Here is an 18,771-nt window from a genome sequence, read left to right as displayed (position 1 = left end):
TGGAGAAAATGTTAATAAGTCGTTAATTAAAGACTACCCCAGAAGAAAATATTTCTATTTACCATGAAGTGAAGGAATAATGATCAGAAATCTCAGTAAAATCTGTCAGTATTCTAACTTTAAACATCTACTGCTCATGGACTATTTTCTTTCACAAAATAGAGCGCAACAGCGATTACATATATCAAGTTCAACTAGATTTTTGGAGGCTTATGCAGAGTATACCTTTTATGATAATGTGGATGTCACATGTTCTGTTATTGCCTGAGGGGTCAGTGGCTGTGTACCGCACTACCGTCTCCCCGTGAGGGAAAAGGTCTCCTGGTGTATGACTTCTGGTGATGGCCAACACAGCCCCTAGAAAGGAAAGAAGCGGAAAGAAGGAATCCAATTTGAGGGTTATTGTGTGCAGTCGCTTTATTTGATTTGAATTTTCATTTTCTGTTTATACAAACCAGCTGGGCATTCTATTTGTACTGATTTGGCCGCTAGTAGAAAATAAAAGATATAATTTTACGCTATAACACAGAAATTGTTGACTCAAAAACCTATTAAATTAAGGCATTCTTACTAAATAAAGTATTTCCCTTGAATAGGTCAGTCACTGTGAATACTGGAAATTTAATTAAGAAATCTATTTAACTTGCATTCTTATTGCTTTTGGGGTTTTGGTCAAAGCTTTAAAGTGAATTTCAGCTATATTAGCCCATTTTTTTCTGTTTTCCCATGAATTTTTATAACTTTTTTGACAAATGTTTAAGAACTGAGTATGAAAACATAGAACTGCGTTAGATTTACCAAAAGGATGCATAGTTTATGTCTTTAGGACAATGGAAGCTTAGAGACTCAATGAATTTATTAGAACACTTTCAAATAAAACACCTTGTACACGTTTAATAATGTCCACTGAATACTGAATGAAAGGAAACGCCATGAATAGGTAAGATTAATAATGTTAAATTATATATACTTATCCTAGCATTAAAACGTATTACCTTATATAATTATTCATTCTATTTAGATGTAATTTGCTTTTCATTTCTCTTTTACCTTTTTAAAAGCTTTTTAAAATAAAGTATCATTTGGTGGTAACATACTGACAACACGATCTCTGCGTTCTCACCTGAGTTGTCCGAGAACTGAGGCTCATCCCAGGTGGCGGCATGTTCCTTCTCGGAGACCTGGACTGGAGGTGGGGATCTGCACCAGTCTATGCTAGGTGGTTCTACATCTAAAGAACATGAGATCAGAGAATGAAGTCACAACTGATGTTCAAAACTGATGAGGAGGGTTGCAAGAGAGAACCAAAGTCTACTTGTGCTGGCAGAGAACCCTGACCTTGTTAGACATAAGGCTGGCCCTGGGGTCCCTTTGATGAGGAGGTATGTTTCATCCCTGACCTCAACATCAAAAGAAAAAGCTGATTCTTGCTATACTTCCCTCTGCCTGTTGAAGAAGGAATACCAGATTGCTAAAATCACCATGAGCATAGCAGTATGAAAGGCAAATTCAGGATACGGTGAGCATTTAATTTGTGAGTTTCGCCACTGGTAGTTGAGCTGACCCACCTAGAAGTGTAGAAAACCTTCCCAGATAATTGGAAGACGTGCAATGACCAAGGCAGTCATTTCACTGGGATCATTCCCACGATCCTCCTCTTAACGGAAGGGCTGATAGATGCTAAATGGAAGGACCAATGGGCAGAGATCCGAGTCATGCTGTAGAATACGTAAGATGTGAGTGAGGATGTTGTATTGTTGGAAGGCCAGGAGGTTATGTCCATAGATGGGACACTGGAGTCTAAGATTCCTAAGGCTGATAAATTCCAGGTAAAGACAAAGAACAGGGTGTGGACATGGGAATGGGGGGCTACAGTGGAGAGGGGGTGAAAGCCATGGTAGAAATGAAAGAACTGTGAGTCTGTTGCTGGGCACTGTAATCTACACTGAAGGAGGGGTTTGAGGTGGCACGGATAAGCCAGGTTTCAAAGCTCTGACGGAATGTGGTGGAATTTTTAGGATGTCAGTAAAGGACAACAAAGAAGGTGTAAAGGAGGAAATTTTAACATAACTATTAATGTTTACACTTTTGAAATGTCCTTCTATTTGTAACAACATGCCTTTGAGGGACGAATACTACTTTTCTAATTATATAGGTAAGGAATCTGAAACCAGGCAAATTTAAGAGACTTGCCTTAGGTCATTAAGCTGGTAAATTGTAGTCATAGACCTCAAGACTAGGATGATATACTATCAATGACACACGGAAACATATAATTCTGAAATTAAACGAGCTCTACCTCTGGAGAATATATAGATTTTTGTTTTAAGCTAAGTCTTATGAATAAATGTTCAGTTTTTCTCTTTTCCTCACGTTTGTCATTTCCTTAGTACAGGATCTTTGGTTTACTACTTTCCTAGGCTGTAAACTCTGTCGACCAGCAGTGGAGCCTCCTTTGCTCACAGTTAGGTCTCCATGGCCTAGCAGGGCACCTGGCCCATAACAGATGCTCAGAAAAAGTTGCTGAATAAGGAAAAGAATGAAGGAACGCTCGTAGGAGGTCAGTGCACTTTGAGAATTCTGAATCAAGCCAATTCACAGTTAAATTTACAAATCCGACAGTATTTACTATTTTCCCAAAAGAAACTGCAGATGAAATAGTTCCAAGATTTTCTAAATTTATCTGATTTTAGCCAAACAGTTTAAAGTTGAAGTTCAGGGACAGGAGAGCAGTAAGACAAGGCCAATGACTGTCAAAGAATTGGAGGGACCAGCCAGATGCATTGTCTCCACGAGGGAGAGAAAGTCCATTCAAAGCAAGTGAGGCAGCACTCTGTGGAATGTTAAGCAACAGCGTTCCTATTTCCTCTCATTTATCATCAAGACACCAACACCCCCCCTCATCTGAGGAAAACAAGAAAATGCAGGCTTTGGAATATTTTCTGTGTCTCTCTCTCCCCCTCCCTTTCTCTCCCACTCTCTCTTTCCCCCTCCTTCTCCTGTCCCCTCCTCCCTCCCATTTCCTCTCTTTCATAATTTGAAAATTCAGCTAGTGTCTAGCTAGACACTCGAGTACACTTTTGACATTTCATCATGCTGACTCTTCATTGTGAAAAACGAAAACTTGGCAAACTCTTGAATCACATTTTCATGTTTAAAATCACAGCGCCATAAAAACACACCCAACATATTTTTCATGTGACTGATAAAGTTCATGCTTAAAACAACCTTGAAAAAGCAATTAAAAACAACTAAGCACTATGACATGAACTAGACTGACTTTCACATGAGTCTTTTTACCTACTTTCACCAAAACCTATCACTTCTAGGGTAAGAAGCCAGTTTGATACACATTGGTTATTTCAAGAGGTTATGTAAAAGTCTTAAAATGAAATGAATTTAATGTACTGAATTTTAAAATAAACATTAAAAATACATCTGAGACCAAAATACAAAAATGTTAGTATATTTACACACAGCTTAATGTGTCAGGCACTACCTTGAGTAGTTTGTATATCTTAACTAATCAAAAATCTCACAATAACCCTATAAGGTAATATATTTATTAATTCTATTTCTGGATGAAGAAACTGAGGCACAGAGAGTGACTGGTTATGCTGCCTTAAGTGGGAGAGCTGGCTATGGAGTCAAGCAGTTTGGGTTCAGAGTCTGTGCTCTTGAGTGCTACAGACCACTTCATATATTCTCCACGTATTAAGTCTTGCTGGTGGGTATCTGGTATCTACTGAATTGATTGAAAGCACAAACACCAATTGGGAGATGATGGAGTAAACCAAACCAAAACAATAAAGTAAAATTAAAAAGAAGGAGTGATGTATAGCAGTGGGATGTGAGGATGGAGAGACTGGGACAGATTTCAGAGATACTAAGGAGATGAAACCAGTAGAACCTGATGAGGTATTAGATGTTGGTGATGGAGGGAGAGGAATCAAGAATGACTTCCAGATTTCTGCATGGTAGCTAGGTCTTCACTCCATTTTCTGAGCTAAGAAATATTTTAGGTTTGGGTGAGTTTGAAGTACCTGTGGGGCATCCACGTGGGAAAGTCGGTAGGCAGTATTATACACTGCTCTGAATTTCAGAAGAGAAATCTGAGCTGGAGATAGAAATCTGGGAGCTGTCAGTTAACAAAATTACCAGGAAAACCAGAGAGAGAGAAAGAGAAGAAGGTCAAGGCCGGAATCCTGGGGACGATCCACATTTGAGAGTTGGTCTGAGGAAGAGAAGCCTAAAAAAGCAATCAAGGAGGAAAAATGAGAATAATGGGGGGAAAAACCCCAGAAAGACTGGTGTCAGAGAAGCTATGGAAGGAGGCAGTTTTGATAAAGAGAGCACGGTTAATAATGTAAAATCTACGGAAACATGTCAAATAAGGACTAAAAAGTGTGCAGTAGGATTAGCTCTAGAGATCACCGTAACCTTGATGAAAGTAGTTTCTATGAGCGAAGGAGACAGAAGCCAGACTTGAGTGACTTTGAGAATAAATGGCAGTTAAGCCAAAAGAGATGGCAACCATTGGGAACTTTTCAAAAGGCTCATCTAGGAAGGGGTCAAAGAGACAGAGTGATAATTAAAGGGTACGTAGGTTTCAAAGAGGAAGTGGCTTCAATGACAGAAGGAAGAATCAGTGAGAAAGGACTTGTTGAAGATAAAGGAGAAGGAAAGTCTTTGGGGGCACTGGATTATTTTCACAAACCTACCCAAGTAATGTGAAGACTTACCAATAACCTTGATATGGAAAGTGCAGCTGGCTTGGTTGCTGGATAGGTCAGTTGCTGTGTACGTGATAGCAACATCCCCAATTGGGAAAAGATAAGGTGGGGTAAAAGCTGGATGAACGTGGATTGACACCTATTGGAGAGAAATGTCAGGAAAGTTAAAGTTAAGATTAATAGTACTTTTATTATTTTTTGGTTTATATATTATTAGCAAAGAAGTAAAAAAGACACAATATTTTATGTATAGCAAAAAGGAAAAAAAAATCAGACGTAGCCTTTGGTATACTTCTTTCTAGACTATTTGTCTATATAGTTTATAGAGCTGGGATACATATGAGATGTTGAATTTTAATGTTGTAAGCAGCACTACGATAACAGTTTTGTACAGATAATTTTAAAATATTTTTATTATGTCCTTATAATAAATTTCCAGAAACAGAATTATTAACCTCAAAGTCATTAGCATTTTATTGATAGATAATACAAAATTTATTTCCCAGATCACGGTAAAAATCTGCATTCCCATTGTTAGTATTTGCATTCCCATTGTTAGTATTTGCATTCCCATTGTTAGAATTCCCATTGTTAGTATTAGTTAGTATTTGCATTCCCATTGTTAGTATTCCCATTGTTAGTATTCCCATTGTTAGTATTAGTTAGTATTTGCATTCCAATTGATAGTATCATTGTCAAAGTTCCCATTCAAAGTTCTCTGATCTATATTAAATATCATTACCTTTTGGTAAATCAAAAATATGGCATGAGGTCATTGTTTTAATTTGCAGTTTCTTAATGTCTTATGGTAAGATTAAATTCTCATATGATTGCATGATATAGATATATTCTTCCCTTTTTGAACCATATGTTTGCCTTCTTAGTCCGTTTGAAAATTATAATGTGATAAAGATAAATTTATATTAATATGTGATGTAATAAACATTCTAACATTTGACATATTTGAAGCATTTTTCTCTAGTTTGCTAGAGAACTATTAAAAATACAAATTGAGGCACTTCCCTGGTGGCGCAGTAGTTAAGAATCCACCTGCCAATGCAGGGGATATGGGTTCGATCCCTGGTGTGGGAAGATCCCACATGCCGCGGATCAACTAAGCCCATGTGCCACAACTATTGAGGCTGCACTCTAGAGCCCACGAGCCACAACGACTGAGCCCAGGCACCACAACTACTGAAGCCCGTGCACCTAGAACCCATGCTCCGCAACAAGAGGAGCCACCATAAGGAGAAGCCCGCCAGCAACAGAGAGTAGCCCCCACTCGCCGCAACTAGAGAAAGCCCACGCACAGCAACGAAGACTCAACGCAGCCAAAAATAAATAATTAAAAAAATAAGTTTATTTAAAAAAATTGAGAAATACTTTTGAGGTCAGATCCATTGGTTTTTTCCACTGTATTCTGAAAAAGTATTGCAACACACAGGTGCTACATTTTGTCTAAATTCTCATGGATCCTGAAGTATGTCCCTGCACTCTTCTTAGTATTTGATGACAATGACCAGGATGATGATGACAGTGCATGTTTTCACGGGCCTCTTAATAGAATGTGGAAACTACACACGAGGGAGCACTCAACGCACACATCACTGACAGTATAGTAAGTACTATAATTTACATTTACACTTTTAAAATCAGATTTAAAAGTTACCTTGTCTTTGGTTACCTAAAGATAAATACCATATGATCTCGCTAATAAGTGGCAGGAAAAAAAAAAAAGATCACAGATACGGAGAACAGTTTGGTGGTTGCCAGAAGAGGGGTATGGGGGTGCTCAAAAGGGGTGAAGGTGGACAAAAGGTACAAACTTCCACTTATAAGATAAATAAATCCTGGAGATGTAATATACAGAGTGATGACTATATTTAATAATACACTTTAAAAAAGTTATCTTGATTTTTTAAAGTATATTGTGTTTATTCAACACAATTATCAGAACATATTGTGTGTGTGTCCTTGAATGGCACATGTCCTTGAATGACACAACTTACATATTTACATGCAAGTGTAAAAACTATATACTATTTAAGGGCATTTCATGTATGTGAACAGTAAAAGTATAGATTTAAGAGGGTGTTAAATTCCTAATTCCTTTCCTAGCATCTGATGGATAATTACCTCAAGCTACTGTATATACTAGACTAAAATACTGTGTTCTGAATAATGCTGGTTTTAAAAAAGCTGAGTAAGAAACACTGATGTTATCTTCTTCAGACTGGCCAATATGCAATCATTTCAGGATCATATTTTAAAACATATGCTTAAAAATAGAAACCAAGATTGATTCCCCATCTTTCTTTTTCTTAAAAGATCTTCAGAGCCTAGGAAGGGGCAAAGAATTCTCAGCCAACGAATCCGCAGAATGAAGGGTTTCCGTTTTGAGATTTTCATCTGAAATTTCTAATGAAAAATTCAAGGCTGATCATTCTTCTATCAGATGGGGCATTAACATTTATGAGTACAGCTAGAGAGGGCACTATCATTAATTAGTAAGTTTTCAATAGCACACATATTTGCAGTGTATTTAGAATCCATCTGACAAAGGATGCAAATATTTGCTCAAACCTTACCTTTTCCCCAGAGTTGTCTTTAGCTGTTGGGATTTGCCAAGTGATATTAGCAGAGTCTTGCTGTTCCTGAGTCTCAGCCTCTATGTCCGCAGGACAGTTGATTTGAGGAGCTTCCACATCTGATTCAGAAAATACACAAATCAGTTAACATATCAATGTGTAATTCTAAGTCGTTTAAGAGAGAGGTAAAAAGACATTAATACTCCGTGACTCGCTTTTTACATCCCAATTCCTGACTGATTTGGAATTTACAACTGCCTTCAGGATAATGTATCTCAGGATGACTTATGAAGCCCTTCCTGAACTGGCACCTGCTCCCCTAGGAGGGGACAAATCCCCTCCTCTCTGACAAATCCCCTACCAGAACTCAGTCTCCACGTCGAATACTCTCAGTCCCACGAGAGCACCATGGTTCTTCTTATACCTGGGTCTTTGCCCACGTCCTTTTATTTGCCTGAATCAATGCTCTCTTCCCCCTTTACCCAGGAAACCCCTACTTGTCCTTTAATTCTCAGCTTAGACACAAGCTCCTCAGGAAGCTTCTCTGACCCCACTGGTCCATTTTAGGTGCTCACTCCACAAGTTCCCATGGCCCTCTGTCCTTCCTAACCCTAACTCGTTTTGCCATTTTGAAATTAAATTTTCTCCTCCCAAAGAATTTAAGTTCTTTGAATGCCAGGATATCTCTTGTCCCATTGTATTATATAGTTCTGGCATATAACAGGAGTTTGATAAATATTTTTGGAATGAAATAAAGAGACAGAAAAAATGAATGTTGACTGTGGCAGGAAGGAACTGCACTGGAAATGCTGTCAAATGGAATTAATTAGTGTGCTAAAATGTACTGGCAAAACAAACAACAAATTAAAGCCAATGATATTTTTTGCAGTGTGAGACTCTGCAGTACAGATACTGAATCAGATGTGGTAACATTCCACATAGCCACATCAGTCACTGTGCAGCTAAGTTCTCATTACATGGTATAATAAATCCTCTTAAGTTACGTTAAATTAGGTCTTCTGTAACTTGCAGCTGCATATATCCGAATTGATCTAATTTGTGTCTCACATTCTTGTTCCTTTAAAATTTTATTCAATTTATATTTTCCTTTTCTCAGAGGGGCTAATACTTAGACAATTTTCCCCCACAAAGATGCATTAGCATATTAACTCTTAAAATCTGAAGCAGTATTTTATTTTTCCTTTACACTTGAATATTAGCTTGAATAGATTTGGAATTTAAAGTTTATATCTATTTTCCCTCTGTATTCTTAGAACACTGCTACATTTCCTTCTGGCATTTAGAGTTATAAATGAGAAGTGTAGTGTGAGTCTGATCCTTATTTCCTTTGTGAAATTTCTCTTTTCTCTCTGGAAACTTCAGATTTTCTCCTTAACTTTGGACCTTGGAAATTTCACAGGGAGTAGTGAAAGTATGCCTGCCCAACATTCAGAGGCTATTTTTTTTAAATTAATTTATTTATTTTTGACTGAGTTGGGTCTTTGTTGCTACGCATGGGCTTTCTCTAGTTGTGGCAAGCGGGGGCTACTCTTCGTTGCGGTGCACGGACCTTTCATTGCGGTGGCCTCTCCTGTTGTGGAGCACAGGCTCTAGGCACGCAGGCTTCAGTATTGCAGTACACGGGCTCCAGAGCACAGGCTCAGTAGTTGTGGTGCACTGGCCTAGCTGCTCAGCGGCATGTGGGATCCTCCTGGGCCAGGGCTTGAACCCGTGTGCCCTGCATTGGCAGGCGGACTCCTAACACCTGAGCCACCAGGGAAGCCCCTATTTTTTTTTGGAGTCACATTACTCACTGTTTTCTTGAACATGGATCAATAAACTCTATTTCTCTGGCAATGGTACTTTATTTTTTATTGAAGTATAGTTGATTTACAATGTTGTGTTAGTTTCAGGTGTACAGCAAAGTGATTCAGTTATACATACATACATATATACACACATATATATACACATATATATGTATATATATTTTTTCAGATTCTTTTCCATTATAGGTTATCACAAGATATTGAATATAGTTCCCTGAGCTACTTGGTAGGACCTTGTTGTTGGGGAGAAGGGACAAATTAAGAGCTTGGGGTTAACAGATATATACTACTTTATATAAAAGAGATAAACAAGGTCTGAGGCTATTTTGATCCAAAAAATTCAAGGCTTTCTGAAGCTCAGGGGGACTTTCTTCTACTGGGAGGAAATTCTTCTCCTCCATCCCTTATCCTCTCTCTGCTTCTGGAACTATTTATTGGGGTTTCTCGATTTATCACAGGTATCTCTTAACTTCCATCTTTTGGGCTTGATCCATTGGGATATTCAAGTTCCCTGTTTATCAGTTCTCCATTCTGAAGGAATTCTCAGTTTGCTTTGTCAAATCACTAATATTGTTTTCAACAACACCCACTCCACTTTTCGACCCTTCTCTTAGAGACATTTATATTTTTACTTCTAAGAACTCTTTCTTGCTCTCAATAGCTCCTTTTCACTGCAGTCGGCTCTTGTTGCTAGGAAGATGGCAATGTTCTCTTGTGAAAGTACTGAGATGCAGGTTTCATAGGGCTGATGACTTGCTTTTTTTAAAAAAAATTAACTTAATCTCACCTGCTTTATAGGAGCCAGAAATTCCCCAAAGATCTTCAACTCCCAATGGAAAACTTAACCTGATTTCCAGCTCTAATATCATCCTTAGTTTTCTATTTCTTCTATTGTTGCCTGGTACATTGTAATTGGATTTTGTGAGTCCATGATTTTGTAACAGACATCTTCATAGCATTTTCTGGGGTTACATCTATCCTTTTACCATAGATTTGCAGCAGAAGTAGCAAAGAGGGACAGTCCCACACTGCACCAATGTGTCATTATATAGAATTTGGTTTTTAACTTGACCATTGTACGGACCTACCTTCACAAGCAGCTGTCTGAACTTTGGCACTCCATTTTCCGGAGGTGGTGCACCTCACTTCTTCTCTGCCTCCTGATAAAATGAATCCTTGGTGGCAACTTAGCTGACAAATCGTCCCAGGTTTGGCTGGATGTTTGCCACAGGTGGGGGGTGACACGATGACACCTCTGGGCTTCTGAAAGGTGGAACAGTGGCGCTCTATTGTAGGAGAGCAAGAAAATGTTATTTGCGTTCCCACAGATTGCAAATGTCGCAGATTCGCTTTACTCGAGAAAAATACAATTGGTCTGCTGTGGGACTGACGTAAGTCACTAAATGAGGTCTGTATGTGACACTAAACACATGCTGTATTGTAAATAATGCTCAACCATCTCTCTTCAGTTACCTCAGGCTATGTTGCCGGTGCATCAAAATCTTGAAAGATTTCTAACGAGCACTTAAATCAATGCCGACTGTGACTTTTATCATTTGCTTAGAGCACCTTCATTCAGTTTGCAGAATGTTACGTTATGGATACAAAGTATAAAATAGTGCATTAGGTTCTATCTTTTATACTCTCCCTAGAATCACTATGTCATAGTTAGGGCCTTGACTCTTAATGATGTTATTTTCAGCACAGATGAAGAATAGCAGATGAATTAGGTAGAATTAGGTAGACTGGAGACAGAATGGAAAATCAGACTAGGACTTAATGCAGGGCATGTGTCTCTGTGTGTGTCACACACACACACACACACACGACCCCATACACACATTTGTTTGTCGTTGTAGTAGTGATTCTACTGGGAGCACTGCTGGCGTCTTTAGTCTGTATTTCCCATGTGATATGCCAGGCATTATTCTAAGGGCTTTACAAGGATAGACCCATTTAAACATATGCAGTAAGGGCTGTTGTTATTATTCCCACTTACAAACAAGAGTGCTGGAACATAATAGTAACTCTCATAGTTAACTTTCCTGAGGCTACCCAACTGGTAAGTAGCAGAACCTGTGTGCTCCTAAAATATTCCACAACCATGCCTCCTCCCTGAAATGACTGCTTTCAAACCTCTCGGTCAGCAAAAGCAAATTTTCCCGAGAAATTGATATGTTTCTTTGTTTTTGCACAGTATGTACCACGTGGTTGCCCAGACTTCCTATTTTGCTTTGACCAAGAGGAAAATCAGGGCCAAATCTGTGGTTCAAATATAACAACTATATGGGACTCTAAATCATTTATTCAGGTATGTTATTTATAAATTAAGAAAATTATTCTTTTAGCTGTCATAATTGTTGAAGATTTTATTCCCTGTTAATATTCTCTTTCTTACTATTTATGACCTTTTGAATGATGTCTTTAGTTTTTATATAGTCTAATCTAATCTTTTCTAATCTAATGGTAAATCTTTTCCCATTGCTTTTATGCCTAATACATGGGTTAATAGTACGCGGGCCTCTCACCGCCTCAGCCCCTCCCACCGCGGAGCACAGGCCCCGGACGCGCAGGCCCAGCGGCCACGGCTCACGGGCCCAGCCGCTCCGTGGCACGCAGGATCCTCCCGGACCGGGGCACGAACCCGCGTCCCCGCATCGGCAGGCGGACTCCGAACCACCGCGCCACCAGGGAAGCCCTAATTTATATTTTTAAAACTATGAAGAATTTATGTGTCTGGTGTGTATTAAAAACATATGAAAATTTCATTTTGTTTTTCCCAAGGAGCTAGCCAATTTTCCTTTATTATCAGTTGAATAAATCTTATCTTCTCAACTGAGCTATGATGCTTCCCTAATGATACGTGAAACTCGTAAGTTTTGGAATCTGTTCAGTCCCATTGATCTGATGCAATTCTTGCATACTCTTCATTTTTGCAGTTTTAGTATATATTTTAAAACCCAGTAGAGCTACTTTCTTTTTACTACTCTTTATTACTCTTCCCTTTCAATCTTATTTCAGTGAGTTTTGCCTACACATTCTTCCAGATGAATCCTGGAGTCAATCCCCAATTCCAAAAAGGGGGCAAAAAAGAAAAACCCTTTTGGGCTATTGGATGATAATGCATTTTACGTATACATATATTTGGAGAGAACTTACATTTTGATACAATTTTATAAAAACATTAAGGTGTTCTTTTTGTCTTTCAGTAATATTTTGTAGTTTGTGTAACACAGGTTCCACACATTTCTCTTTAAGGTTATTCTTCCATATTTTATATTTTCTATAGATCTTTTGAATGTGATTTTTCTCTATATATTCTGTTTATCATTTATATAGAAGAGTTGTTTATTTGATATTCTTATGACTTTAATGAACTCTCAGTCTTTAAGTAGGTTCATTCTTTTTTGGAGGTAGACACGTAGTTTACAAATGATGATTCTGAATCCTCTAAGCTCTAACCTTATGATTTATTACAAGAGCTAAAGCTTAGAGAACAATGCTAAATAATACGGATGAATCTGGAATCCTTTTCTTTTTCCAGATTTAATAAGACTGTCTACATTGTTTCCATAACTGGATGCAGATTTAAGATGGACTTTTTTATTATGTCAGTAATCAATATGAGTTTCTTAGAGTTCTATTAAAAATGTGTTTTAAATGATAATAATACATTTTTATCTTATACTGAGCAACCATATGAATTTTTCCTATTTTTTATAATGAAGTAATTTATTATGTTGATAGAGTACCTAATTTTAAACCCTCCTTACATTCCTAGGATAAACCTCTACTCGTTTTGGCAGACCATTCTTTTGAATGTGGATTGCTAGTGTATTTTCTATATATATGTATTTCTTTCTTGGTAAAAGTTGTCAGGTTGGCAATCGAATAATAATAGTTTGATAGTATGAACTGATTAACTTTCCACTAACTGGGCCAAATTACATGGTATGAGAATTACTGCTTTTTAAAAGTTTGAAAGAGTTTCACTGATCCCTCAGTCATTTTGGGAGTAGTAATTAAACTCTGATAACATTTCCATTTTTTTGTAAATTACCCATAGGTAACTATATACTTGCTTTTCTACTTTTTTTCTTGATTCATTTAATAATTTTCATTTTCTTAGAAAATCATGCATAATAAATGTATTGTACGGTATTTTATTATTCTTTTAAAAACCTCAGACCTCTGGGACTTCCCTGGTGACGCAGTGGTTAACAATCCGCCTGCCAATGCAGGGGACACGGGTTCGATCCCTGGTCCAGGAAGACCCCACATGCTGTGGAGCAGCTAAGCCCATGCACCACAATTATTGAGCCTGTGCTCTAGAGCCTGTGAGCCACAACTACTGAGCCCACGTGCCACAGCTACTGAAACACGCGCGCCTAGAGCCCGTGCTCCGCAACGAGAGAAGCCACAGCAATGAGAAGCCCGTGCACCGCAATGAAGAGTAGCCCCCTAAGCTGTGACAAAGTGAGAGAGTGGCATGGACATATATACACTACCAAACGTAAAACAGATAGCTAGTGGGAAGCAGCCGCATAGCACAGGGAGATCAGCTAGGTGGTTTGTGATCACCTAGAGGGGTGGGATAGGGAGGGTGGGAGGGAGGGAGACGCAAGAGGGAAGAGATATGGGAACATATGTATATGTATAACTGATTCACTTTGTTATAAAGCAGAAACTTACACACCATTGTAAAGCAACTATACTCCAATAAAGATGTTAAAAATAAAAATTTTAAAAAAATAGAGTAGCCCCCGCTCACCAAAACTAGAGAAAGCCCATGCGCACCAACGAAGACCCAATGCAGCCAAAAATAATAAATATATTTTAAAAAAATAAAATAAAAACCTCAGACCTCATGTATTCCTTTGTGATAGCTTCCTGGAAAAATTCTAGTTTTGCATTTTTCTTTCTTTTTAAAATTTATTTTATTACTTTATTCAAAGATTTTCCTCTTATCCACTCTACTGCATTCCATCTCCTTTTATAATTCATCTTCATTATTATTATGTACTTCTTTCAACTTCTCTTGCAATCATTATTTTCGTAGCTTTTGAATTTAATGTTATTTTCATTCTTCCTGTTTAATAATGAAAATATTTATATCTAAGAAATTTTATCAGTGTATAATTTAACCCATATCTCATAACTTTGGTTCTAGAATTTTCTCAATTTGTTTATTTTTAATTGTATTTTTAAAACGTCTCCTTTGTTCATTTAATTCATTTCCTTTATCTCTTTTTGTATTGGAGTCTTCACATTTTTGTGTTTTGGTCTAGTTTCATACGTCAGAAAATGTTAAGGACATTGACTTTTTTTTTATGTGTTTCAAATAACTTTTTCTTGTTTGCATTTTAATAATGCAGAGAGTTCATTTGAAGTACAGAAATTTACATCTTTATGTATTCAAATCTAGTGTCCTTTTTATTTATATGAAGTTCTTCTCCATTAAAATCCGTATTTTCTCCATATTATTTCTTATACTTCACTCCTTAATTTGCCTCATTTAATTAATTAGTTAAATTAACTTAGTGATTTTTAAAAATGAGGTGAGTCAAAACTGACTAATTTTTAGATAAGCTTCTTTCCCCCATGGATATCTAAAATTTCCCTTACTGAATATTATATTCTTCTACAAAAAATAATGTTTGTTTCTGAGCCATGTTTGCTTCCGTTGTTCTGTGCATCTTTGTACCATTAATGTACTATTTTAATCACTGTGGGTTCATAATCTGTCTTATGATGGTGAGAATAAGTTCTCCCTCATTGTACCTCATGTTCAAAATTTTCCAGTTTTGCAACTATCTATTCTTCAATACGCTTTCTATTCATGTCTATCAATTTTTTAAGTGGAAAATTTCATAGTAATTATCGTTATTGTCAGAATTTGGGGGCTACGGTGAGTTGTTCCCCAATAAATTGTAAATAAGGATATAATTTCCTTTTGATGGTTAGACTTCAAATCTACCAAGATTGACATACACTTTAAATCATTACAGGGATGTACGCAATAATTTTAAAGAGAATTCTTAAAGTTTAAAGAATTTTAAAATTTTAAGTTAAACTTAATAATTAAATTTAAATTCTTTAAAGAATAACTCCAGAGTAACCTTATTAAATGTATTACATTTTTAATAAAAGACTGGGTCCCTCACAAGAAAAGCTACTCATCCATGGAGCCAGTGAAATAGATGATTCTCAGGAGTAAACATTAATATCTAGATACAAATTCTAATCTTGGGAGACAACGTTCCAACTAAAGGGATTTATTGAGATTTTTTGTTCCATTGCCAAAGCAGCCTTTTTATGGTGGATAGATCCATCATCTTCATTTAATTCTGTGAACTATCTGGAGAAGCTAACTCCCTTTGTCTTGGTTTTATGCCAACTAAGTCTGTTTGTGGTTTGGGAATCCTTGTAGCTTCTGCCTCCAGGGAAATATTATGCCTGTCAGGCCTATGTCTTTCAGTAGTCATGACAAGTATCTCATTGTTAATAAACTTTACTTGTTATTTTTATTATTAAATTATTATTTAAATATATAATACCCCCGTATAAGTTTTCTGAGCCTGCACCATGAGGGTCAACTCTAGGACTGTTACTGAACCCCTTAGTAAAGCCCAATATCCTTTCTGGTGACACCTTCCCTTATTATCAGCCCTGGATCCAATACTAGATTATACTAGAATAAACCTGTAAATCAATTTATAAAGAAGAGAGATAGTTATAGTACCTAGTTTTCCCATCTAGGGTCCTGGAATACCTCAATTTATTCCCTACATATAGTTCTTCTTCCTATTTTGGAAGTTGGTTATTTAATGACTTACCTGTTAGCACTCCCAGGTATACTGTATCTGACACATCGTAAGGGTTCACTAATGGTAGTTATTATCATTTCATCATCATCATTACCATCGTTAATGTTTCAACAGTGTATAAGATGCAGCAAACTGGAAGAGCTACTGAGTTTATTCATTCTGGACCCAATTTCAGGTGTGAGATGTCACAACTCTTAGTGAAGGACAAGGCAGAAAATCTTCTGATGAAAGAGAATTTTACGGCCCATCTTAACATTCACTGGTTCATAATTTTGTCCTTTCATCAACAAGGTAAAGGTAAATTGTGTTTTAAAAATTGAGGGAATTACACAGCATTTGCTGTTTAAAAATCCATCCAAATTTGCCCCAATTAAAACAAAAATCATTACCATTTGAAGCTGTAATCTTTAGGGATTCGGAAAACTGGATTGTGGTGAGAAGTCTTTTTACCAGTGGAGGGGAATAAAACTACATATTTGTTCATGTGTCTACAGCGCCATATACCTATACATATGGATGTGTATTTATACCCATAATGAGTCAGTTTTTAGTTCTAGGTCTTCACAGAAAAGAGGAGAAACCAGAGAGCAAGAGAAATGACCCATCCAAGGCACCATGCCTTCTAAGAACTTACCCACACACCGAGGTTCTAGACCATCCCACTGGGCGTTTACTTGGCAGGTAAGCCTAGCACTTCCTTCTAGTCTGTACCCTTCATCACAGGTGACCAAACACACTGTCCTATAGGACAGTTCTCCGGTAGAACAGCTGAGGCGGCCATGTTTGGGTTGGCGGAGACGAGGGCATGTTCTCGCTATGTGAAATGAAAACAATTAGATCATATTCTACTCAATGAGGACAAAGGTAATAATTATAAATTTAATAAGGCCTACACATTACAAACAGTAAATAACACACCATTATATTTTCAGTTAGTATGGGATAATTAAAAGCCTATGTTTTATCAAATGCATGGCCTAAACAACATCACTGTGTTCCACCTCTGTCTACAGGTGGGAAACTTAAGCTGTTTAAGGAGTCTGGCCCTAAATGGACAATAATGGCTGGAGACTGGGGATGGTTTACAAAGGGAGGTCCCTGCAGCCCTCAGCTGGGCCTTTGCTGTGATTCTCCAGGCTACGTTCTAACAAAAGGAAGGGGTCTTTCCCAGGACAGAGATCAGGTTCACTTCCGTTTTCAGACCTCATGGGCATATCCTGGGATTTTTAATGATCCCAGACTCTTGACAGCTGCTCAGCCTCTGCAATCTTGAACTGCAGCATTCTACTCTAGCCACAATTCTGGTCCTTTTAGCTTTTTCACCCCTTTCTTCCCAGGCGCTTCCTGCAAATCCTAGCTCATGATGATAATATTGACTTATGCATTACCATTGTTTTGTTTGTTTTTGCCGCTGCAGCAGAGACTGCTAGTTGCCCACCCAATAACCACTCCTCCCAGTTTTATTCAGCATAGTAACAGGCACAGCTAGAAGATAACAATTCTCCACCTCCGTCGCAACAAATGAGAGCCAGTGACATATACGCTAAGGTTGTATGGGACTTCTGGAAAAGCTTTTGAGTGGGGACTATCTCAGTTGAGAGAGCACCTTTTCTGCCTTCCCCTCTTCCTCCTTTTGTCCTGAAATACAGACAGGAAGGATAGGGCCCCAGCATATCACAGGGTAAGTCTCATGCACTAAGATGGCACAGCAAAAAAATAAAAGAAGCCTGGGTCTCTGATGACAATGAGTTATCATAGCAGTTTTGGATTACCTACTTCTGTCCTTTCAGGTGAGAGAAAAACAAACCCTTAATTGTCTTATGACCTAGTTATTTGGGTCACTGATACCAGTAGGTATATGCAAACCCTAATTCCCTCTGCCCAGCATCCATTCATTTTCCCTTTGTTAATTTTCCAAGGGAAGCTCTTTCGCCTCTTTCAGCTCATGGGATTTGTATGTGTTCCAACCTTGCTCAGGGGTAGAGCCTGTGAGCCCAGATCATGTTCCCCTGGTCTGAGAAGTGACCAGGTTGCAACTGGTGATACACTTCCTTTCTCTATGGACTTTGAAACCACCATGAAAAAGGAGCTAGAAGAGTATTTACTAAGCTCTGGAGGCTGGAGAGGGCCCTGTGCCTCTGCACCACCAGCAGCAGAAGTGCCATGGGCTGTCCAGAGAACTGTGCGTTTCCCCAGCGCTGCCACTCCTGCCTCAACGCTGCATCCGAGAAGCTACAAGAAGGTACTCGGACTGCTCCTGCAGGTTCCCAAGTGACATCTGTGCTCTGAGTTCCGGCAAGAGTCTACCACCGCCTAGCCCACCCAAATCCCATAGAGCGCCTTAGAGTACATCTCTGTCAATTCCAGCAGGCCCTATATTCTTGTTCAGGACAATCGCTTCATCTACCAGGGTCATCCCCACACAGCTCTGATCCAACTCTAACTCACAAACTCATGCACCTGCCCTCTGGAATACATCATCAGTCCTCAATAAATCCCGTCCTATCCTAAACTTCTCTTATGAACTTTTCCTTACTTTCTCATCCTAGTAAAAAATCTTATTGTCTCTTATAGACAGGACCTGCTCTTTAATGCCTTCCCAGATCATTCTCTTCCTTCCTAAACACCTCCAGCTCCCTGGAGGGAGGAAAAACATCCCTTCCCCCCCCCCCCCCCCCCCCGCTCCCCAGTTGCCTGTTGACCTTTTGGCCACTTCTCATTCTTTAATGATTTTATATTTCTCTCTCTCTCTCTCTCTCTCTCTCTCTCTCTGGCACACACGTGCACACACACA

General features: G+C 38.3%; 1 protein-coding gene across 1 annotated transcript in view; it reads right to left on the bottom strand.

Moving 5' to 3' along the window:
• Positions 1-18,771, bottom strand: part of SVEP1 (sushi, von Willebrand factor type A, EGF and pentraxin domain containing 1) — a 184,891-nt gene that overhangs the window by 93,381 nt on the left and 72,739 nt on the right. The window contains exons 6-11 of the mRNA XM_027105235.1: positions 16,612-16,791; positions 10,239-10,436; positions 7,322-7,440; positions 4,743-4,872; positions 1,124-1,231; positions 226-357 (exon numbers count right to left, since the gene is read on the bottom strand). Coding sequence (XP_026961036.1) covers positions 226-357; positions 1,124-1,231; positions 4,743-4,872; positions 7,322-7,440; positions 10,239-10,436; positions 16,612-16,791 — 867 coding nt within the window. The remainder of the gene's footprint in view (positions 1-225; positions 358-1,123; positions 1,232-4,742; positions 4,873-7,321; positions 7,441-10,238; positions 10,437-16,611; positions 16,792-18,771) is intronic.

Source organism: Aethalodelphis obliquidens, unplaced genomic scaffold, assembly GCF_003676395.1.
Source record: "Aethalodelphis obliquidens isolate GAN/ISIS:26980383/991018 unplaced genomic scaffold, ASM367639v1 scaffold7, whole genome shotgun sequence".
Lineage (NCBI taxonomy): Eukaryota > Metazoa > Chordata > Mammalia > Artiodactyla > Delphinidae > Aethalodelphis > Aethalodelphis obliquidens.
The sequence above is the reverse complement of the archived record's forward strand: the minus strand, read 5'-3'. Positions and strand labels throughout refer to the sequence as shown.